The sequence below is a fragment of the Papio anubis genome, chromosome 19 (assembly GCF_008728515.1).
Source record: "Papio anubis isolate 15944 chromosome 19, Panubis1.0, whole genome shotgun sequence".
In the NCBI taxonomy this organism is placed as follows: domain Eukaryota; kingdom Metazoa; phylum Chordata; class Mammalia; order Primates; family Cercopithecidae; genus Papio; species Papio anubis.
This window is the reverse complement of record NC_044994.1, coordinates 42,773,655-42,781,627: the sequence shown is the minus strand read 5'-3', so window position 1 is coordinate 42,781,627 and position 7,973 is coordinate 42,773,655. Positions and strand designations below refer to the sequence as shown.

Genomic DNA, 7,973 nt, shown 5'->3' with positions numbered 1-7,973 from the left:
GGTGCCCTCTTTCCTCCTTTTTCGGTCCTCCTTCCTCTTTGGTGCTGTTTGCTGTTTGTGCTTCTCGCTTCCCTCTCTCCACACTCCATTTCCTACATTCTAGCAGCCCGGGCCTCACATTGGGCTTCAAGTCTTCTCCGATATAAAATTTCAACCAGGTCTCTGGCCTGGCTCTGGCCTCCCTTCACCTGCATCCACTCAGCATGGCCACTCTCAGCAGACACTTTGGAAATAATCTGATAATTGGCTTAACAGGCTGCTCCTCTTAGCTCAGGTGCATTTCAACAGTAGAAAGTTATTTTAGCCAAAAGACCCGTATTGTTTAAGGGTCAACTGTATTTGTTGAATTACAAATGAAGACTAACAGTTTAATATTACAAAGGGTCGACTTCAGATGGATGGGATCTCAGGCATCTGTGAGGGGTAGCGCGGCTGGGAATTTTTAGGTGGTTGGTTCCCCCCAATCTCATGATGTTTGCAACTTTCGTGACTAGAGGAGAGAACCAGCCCCGGTCAGAAGGTTTGGAGTTAGCTCCAAGATATAGTTTGAAATTCACAATATGGACACCAGGCCTCACCAGGTGATTCTGGAATCACCTCCTGATTACCAGTCTCTGTAGATTCTCCCCTCTCCAGTCCTTCCCTCACCCCCAAATACAGTGGCCTTCATGGGCGCAGGCAGAAGCCAGCTAGCTCTTAGCACTCTCAAAGACAGGATCAGATAGTACATAAATGAATAATAAATAAATCTGTGTTCCAATAAAACTTTATTTGGCCTGACCTGATCAAGTTTAATAATGTTTAATAGATTTTTTAAAAACATGAGTAGTTATAACAATACCTCTGTAATAACAGTTATATATGAACTCCTGGTCAAGGCCAGCAGCTTGTTCCTTTACCAAAAAAGTAAAGCCGCCCTCTGAGGACAAAATGGCACATGAGGAGTGGTGTACATTTTTTTCTTAAAGAAAAAACAAAAAATAACAAAACCCAAACACTTCCTATTTACATATTCTGCATTTAAAAATTGGTCAGTGTGAGTAATTGTTTTTAAATATAAGTTTCTAATGTGTTGCAGGTTTCCATGTACAAAGTATAGTTTGCTGATTAGCTTTAAGGTGCTGTGATGTGAGGATGAATGCAGCCCAAGACCAAGACTGGGGGAATCCTCTACCTACAGACTGGCTGGACTTTCCGTGGGTATCTTTGGGAGTGTTGGGGGAAGAGAAGGAGCTGAACACCAGTGGCAGAAATGGCAGTGTTTCTTGGGACCAGATAGGGGCTGTCAGTATCCCCACCCCACGCTTCTGCAGAGGGCCTGTGTCTACAAGCCATTACCCCATGCTGTGTGTGTGAGCACACGGGTTTGCATTCACCAAACTCACTTTAGCCTACACTATGAGGGGCATTGCTACTTTGAGTCCCTTCCTTTGTCGTGAGGTCTCCATGCTGGTGCCTGACCCCTAAGAGCCCTTGCTGTTGACAGCCCTCCTTTCATACCTTCCTGGATTCCTTGCCCCCAAGGTCACGTGCTCTCCAACACATTTCTGTAGGGTCTGCTCTTTGTCAAGGCTACATGGATGATCAAACTCAGGAAAGTATTGATGAGGGATGGTGGGTTCCATGTGAAACCTTCTCTCCTAACACATTTTCTCTATGGCAGAACCTCACTGCTGTCCTCCAAATGAGCAGTTTGTGGGAAACGTGGTCGAGGTAGGTCTGGAGAGGAGCTGTTGGGGGGGGGGGGGTGGGGGGCGCAGGGTGTGGGGTGAAGGGGGAGTGCTGGCAGGGAGGTTGGAGGGATTCTTGGAATTGCTGCCTTCAACCTCACTGGGGTAGGACGCCCACAGGGGAATGAGGGCTGTCTTTGCGTGTGTCAGGAAAGTGCATAGGGAGTGCTGAGGGGGTGTGCACAGGCCTGGGAGAAGGGCTGATTTTACCCACAGACCCCAGACTGTTCTGACCTGAAAGGAAGATTTCAGACCGTGCAGGGGTGAGGCAAATACAGGGGTGCGACAGATGAAAACATTTAAGTACTTGGGGAGCCAGGAAAGTATGCTTGGTGACTAGCAGAAACAAACTGGTTCAGTTTCCAGTTTCAGAATACGAGAAACATTGCTCTGAATAAAAGAACCTCGAATGGTAATGGACAGGGAAGAAACATCTCAGATCAAGTTTCTAAGCAAAAAGCCAGAACGACCCCAACAGAGGAAGACATTCTATAATGGACAGACCCTGGCCTGGGGGCCAGGAGACTGGGATTTAAAGCTGGTCCTCACACTAAGCCTGTGATCTTAAGAAGTATCTCTTGGTCTCTGGGTCTAATTGCCTTTCCTCAGCTGTCAGTTGAGGCTAGTTGGGCCAGGTGGCTTCGGAGCTACCTCTGCAAGATTTCTCTGCATCCTGTCACCCAGGTGGGGCCCGCAGACTGCTGTCTAAGGCTATTTCTTCCCTGTGCACCACACGTGGTCTCCCCTTTGCTGGGAAAGTGATCAACCCCCAAGCCAGGGTCCTGTTCAAACCCGCTCCTATAGGTTAAAGGCTAGTTATTAAGGCAGTTTAAGAAATGGACATTCCTCTCGCTCCTCGGATCCTTCACGCGTCCTGCTAACCCCAAGGCAGCAGAGAGGGGCAGGAAGGGCTGCCAGCCCCAGCTTTCTCTGGGGGCCTCCTGCTCTGCGGGGACTGGAGCGGCCCCTCCGCCCTCACCACCTTTCTTTGGAGAAGGCCTCGGTCTGCACGAGGTCGCCAGGGTGCTCGGGGATACACGCACCATTGAGGTCGCCCAGTTTATTGTCCGGTAGGTCCTCCGGCTTGGTGCAGAGCTTCAGGGCGCGGGAGATGAACACGTCCAGGTCGAACTGGGGGCTGGCGCCACCGTCCACCGGGGCCGGGCGGCCGGGGGGCGAGGCAGACAGGCGGTGCCCGGGGTCGTCGGCGGGCGGGCTGGTGTGCTCGGGGCCGCCCTGTGTGCTCTTGACCCACTGCGCGATCTCCAGGAAGAGGCTGGCCGGCTCGTCCTCGCGCGCCCCGGTGTCCATCGACCCCGTGGCCGTGGGGGGCGCGCCAGCCGCCTGTTTCCAGTGCGATAGGTCCAGGATGAGCTTGGGCTCCGAGTAGTGGTGCGGCTTGTTGTCGCGCCACAGCAGCTTGTCCAGGTAGGACGGCGACCCCACCTTGTAGTCGCAGGAGCGCCCGTAGTCTGCCTCGAAGGCGCGCTCCATGGACGAGTGTGACTGCTCTAGGAAGCGCTCGGAGCTGCTGTGCGATTCCTTGCGCGGGTCCACCTGCACGTCCTCTGCCAGCGGCGCCGAACCCGCGCGCGGGTCGCGCTGCACCTCGCTGGCGTCCTGGCACCGGTCTGGCCGCCACTCCAGGTCCGACGACAGGCTCACAGGGTACCTGCAAGGGTACAAACGGAGGCGGTGATTGGACGCCCGAGCCGGGTGGCTTCCGGGAGGGAGCCAAGCCCTCTAATCCCTGTTTGCCACTCACACACCTGCCTTCCATTCCTTCCCGATCCCCCCTGCCTCCGACCCCCATCCCTCAAGGTGGGAGGGTGATGGGACAGGTAATGGCGAGCCTTGAGGGCTCAGCTGGGGGCATAGGTTGTTCGGCTTAACTCTTGTGTTCTTTTGTACGCATTCAAAACCCTGCAGATATTTCCCGCGCACCTATTGTGCGCCAAGCACTCACTGTTCTAGATATTACTGAATACAGCAGTGAACAAAACAAACGTCCCTGTCCTCATGGACCTTTCCAGCGGATCCACCTGTGTAATGCTTCTCAAATGCTGATGGATGCACGAATCACCTGCGGGTCTTGCTAAAATGCAGATTTTGATTCTGTAAATCTGAGATGGGGCCTGAGATTCTAACAAGCTCCCAGCTGCTCTGATGCTGCTGGGCCTTGGACCCACATTTTGAGGAGCAAGGCTCCAGTGAGTGCGTCTCAACCCTGGATCAGATTAGAGTCACATAGGGGAATTAAAAATAAAATAGCATGCCTGCCTCACTGCTTCCCTGCGCCAATTCTGATTGAGTAGGTCTAGGGTAGGACCCTGCATCAGCATGTTTTGAAGACCCCCCGGGTGATTCTAAGGTACAGCCAGGGCTGAGAACCCCTGCCCTGGTGGATCTGGTTGGGGGCTCCATAGCACCTTGCATTGATGCAGGGTAGGTGGGACCTACAGAAAGGTTACAGACACCCTCCGGAGAAGCTGAAGATCTTTGGCATTCTGCCCTGTTCGACTGCCCTGCAGCCATGGAGAGTGAAGTCAGCTAGCCAAGAGCAAATGAAGGGCAGATGGGCAGACAGGCGGGCCACCAGCTACGGCAGAGCCCTCCCTTCCTTGTGCAGGTGCTCTACGTAGAACCCTGGGGGTGTGGGGCAGGCAGGGAGCACAGAGAACATCAGCCTGCAGCCAGCTACTCCCTGAGCAGGCCCAACAGATAGACCAAGGAGAGGGAGGTTCGGCTGTGTGGGGCAGACCTGGCAGCTGCAGCCCACAGAGTGTGAATGCAGAGGCATAGGAAGGCCTCAGCACTGCCCACCTCCCAGTGACGCTGCTAGGGCAGGAATCGCTCCTCGAGCTGAACCCTGCCTCCTCGATTGAGTGGCCTTGGGCAGAGATTTCCAGGAGTAAGAGTGTGAAGACCCTGACCCTTGACTGCTCTATTCCAAGTGCCAAACATACATTATCTGTAGTCTTCATAGTAACCCTGTGGACTTCGTGTTATCACCCCCACTTTACAGCTGGGAAAATAGCATTCCAAGAGGGTAAGTAGCTTGCCCACAGCAGCAAGATCCTTTGTCATCCTTTTCCCTCAGGCAGGTGTGATGGGAAAGGTCGGGAGCACAGGTGCACCAGGTTTAGGGGTGGTCAGTGTGAACAGGCAGCAACAAATCCTGTGACAGTTTTTTCTGGCAAAACCCTACGCCGCAGTTGCAGAAGGTATAGGATGACTCTCATTGAGCCAATGCTCTTTGTCCCAAGGCTCTCCGGAGGAAGGGGAAGGGGCCCCAGGAACCACAGTCAAGGGCAGGCCTGCCCCGGGGGTGGCAGAAGACAGAGTCTTCATTAATCTCTCTTTGTTGGCAGTGCTTGAAAACAACAATTGACAACAACAAGCCAGCAAACCTGTTCAAAAATAGCAGCGTTGCCCTGGCCCTCCCTCGGTGCCTCCTTAATCTGAAACCCGTCATCTGTCAAATGACTCAAAAGGAGAAATTGCTCATCTGTCACTTATGTAACTAGCTGTCACATTCCCACGGCAGTGGGACTCCCAGTTAGGCCCCCTCAAAGTCCTAGCTGCTTGAGCCCTCGACTGCTGTTTCTAAACTGAGCAGCTACCAGCACTCCCTGCCAGAATTAGCAGATGGTGACACCCAAATGTTTAGTTGCCTGATCTAAGAACGTCAGAACAGGAAAAGATCTAAGAGATCATTACGTGCCTAGGCAGAAATTGTTTAAAAATACATCTTCTACCCAGCGCTGATTCATTGGTAGTGGCTTCCAGGGACACTTGTTGAGGATTCTGTAGCCAAGCCCAGTTTAGCAGGAAATGGTCCTATAACTGCTTAGCAGCATCTGACATGGCTGCAGATTGCAGAGAGGCTCATCAGGGGCATGACACGATGCCAGTCTCTTAACCTAGGAGCTGTAGTTTCCTTGTGTGTCAGTGAGCAATAATAATGCAGCCCCCGTCAGTGGCATTTTTTTTGACAGGGTCTCACTTTGCAACCTCAAACTTCTGGGCTCAAGGGATTCCCCAGCCTCAGCCTTCCCAGTGTCTGGGACTACAGCCGTGTGCCCCCATACCTGGCTAATTTAAAAAATTGTAGAGATGGGGTCTGACTTTGTTTCCCAGACTGGTCTGGAACTCCTGGCCTTAAGCGATCCTCCTGCCTTGGCCTCCTAAAATGCTGGGATTACAGGTGTGAGCCACCACACCTGGTCTTTAATGGCACTTTCAAGAGTTACCGACGTGAAACATGAGAAAGCGTTTTGCAATGGTAATCTCTGCTTTGTTTTTTTTTGCCTTGCATTGTTGCAGTTTAGTTTTCAAGGGCAAGTTCCCAGGCTGCTAGAAGTGAGCTCCTACCATGGTGCTCACTAAATCCTTGGGGAGCACTGTATTGAACCCCCTGTTCAGTAGACTCAGGGTGGTGAGGGAAGCTGGGGATGTTGCACAAAGGAAAGCCCCTGACCCACACATGCAGCTCACACTGGTCATTTACCAGCAGTGTCTGGGGACAAGAGAAAGGCAGGAAGCTAAGCTGGAGAAGTCGCCCAATGAGCTATGCAACTTGGGAGACAGAGGGAAAGGTCATGGAGGATGAGGCAAAATAGAAATGGGAGGACAGGGAAATGTGGGCTCTGGAACCCAGGGCTGTGAGCACCTGGAACTGCACGTGTCCCAGTTGGACAGCTGGCTCTGGTTAGCGGCCATCAGCACGATGTCATCGATCTCATCCTCAATGCGGAAGGGGTGTTGCGAGGTGGGCTCATCCTCAGGGCACGAGTATGGGCTCATGTAGGGGTGCTGCAGCCCCATCTCAGCTGTTAGGCGATCCATGGGGTTAAAGGTCAGGATCTTCTCCAGAAAGTCGATGGCTGCAGGGAGCAAAGCCGGACATGAAAGTCATTTGTTGCCCTTGTCGAGCTCAGAAGGAGGTTCCTCAGCATGGTGACATTCTGTGCTGGTGTCTGTGCTTCTGCATTTGTTAAAAGGTTTTTAGCCATTTTCTTTCTCAAGACCCTTGTCACAATCCAGTGACAAAGATAAAGCAGATGCTGCCTTCTAGATTTTGCAAATGAATTAAACAGACTCAGAGAATCAAGTGACTTGCTCAAGGTCCAGCCTCAGCCTGGGTTTCTCCAGAGACGGAACCAGAGACAAGGCTTGGGGTTGTAGGTAGTTTATGTGGTGGGGGATCCCAGCAAGCACAGGTGGGGGAGTGAGGGGGAACCAGAAGAAGGCACACTCATGACAGGTTACTCCTGTGGGCACCTGGGATCCTCCAGAGATGATGTGGGCCACACTCAGAGGTGGTTCCCCTTGTGGGGCAGGGAAGCTGGGATATTTATACACCAACTTCCCTTTGTCATGGCTTTTAAGGGGCTGCTGGCATGGGATGGAGGAGCCTGCTCCTGAGGAAGCCCTGAGACAGGAGTGCCAGGTGCAGCAGTAAAAAGCCTTACTGAGAAAGGTGAATGCGGCGGTCAAGGGGTGGGACAGGGTCTCCACAGCCCAGAGCTCCTGGGTCCGAATCCAGAGCTCTTCCTACCATATGCTGCCCCTGAAAGTTCAACAAAGGCAGACAGCCTTGATGGATGGATAGATATTACAGATACTGAACAACCAGGCTGAATTCCCCTGCTCTGCCAAGCAGTAATCCTTTCATGGCTGGATCAAGGGGGAGTTCTGGGCAGTGGGAACCTGGGGAAGGGAAGGGACAGTCAGAAGCCTTGTATGAGAGGCTGCTAACCAGCATGAATGTATACCAAGATTCAGCAGATAGCAACTCTGCACACAGGCACTCGTGGCCCCTTCCCTTGAGCAGGGCTGGGTACCCTGGGAGCTCTGCTCTTGGAACTCTGCCCCGGGTTATCTCAGGGCAAGGTCTAGCCTAGAAGTTTGGATTCCTTCTCAGCATTGGCATCTTTGGAGGTCTGCTTAAATCATGATTTGGCTCCTCATGTTGCAGCCCACATGGAGAGGGAGAAATGGAGCTGAGCTCAAGGCCCAGGCTGTCCATCCTCCGAGGGGCTCCCTGGTGGGCCTCAGCCTGCACCACTAACCTGCCCCTCACACCAGCCCTGGATCTCTTTCCAAGAAAATTCATCAGTGATTCAGGAAATCGATGGATCCAGAAGGTCACTGGCCTCCCAGGAGGACGCAGTGCTGCAGTGTAACTCTAGATCCCCAAATTAGTTAAGCAGCAATAACTCTGATCACCCTCAATAGTCT

The 7,973-nt window shown here is 52.6% G+C and overlaps 1 protein-coding gene across 3 annotated transcripts in view; it reads right to left on the bottom strand.

Moving 5' to 3' along the window:
• Window positions 1-748: 748 nt before the first annotated feature.
• MAPK4 (mitogen-activated protein kinase 4) overlaps window positions 749-7,973 on the bottom strand; it is a 171,158-nt gene continuing 163,933 nt past the window's right edge. Inside the window, exons 4-5 of one of the 3 annotated variants that reach the window (XM_003914380.5) lie at window positions 6,403-6,616; window positions 749-3,402 (exon numbers count right to left, since the gene is read on the bottom strand). In XM_003914380.5, the coding sequence (XP_003914429.1) occupies window positions 2,706-3,402; window positions 6,403-6,616 (911 nt within the window). In that variant the 3' untranslated portion in view covers window positions 749-2,705. The remainder of the gene's footprint in view (window positions 3,403-6,402; window positions 6,617-7,973) is intronic. The other 2 variants (XM_009192748.3, XM_009192749.3) reach the window with 2 other exon arrangements.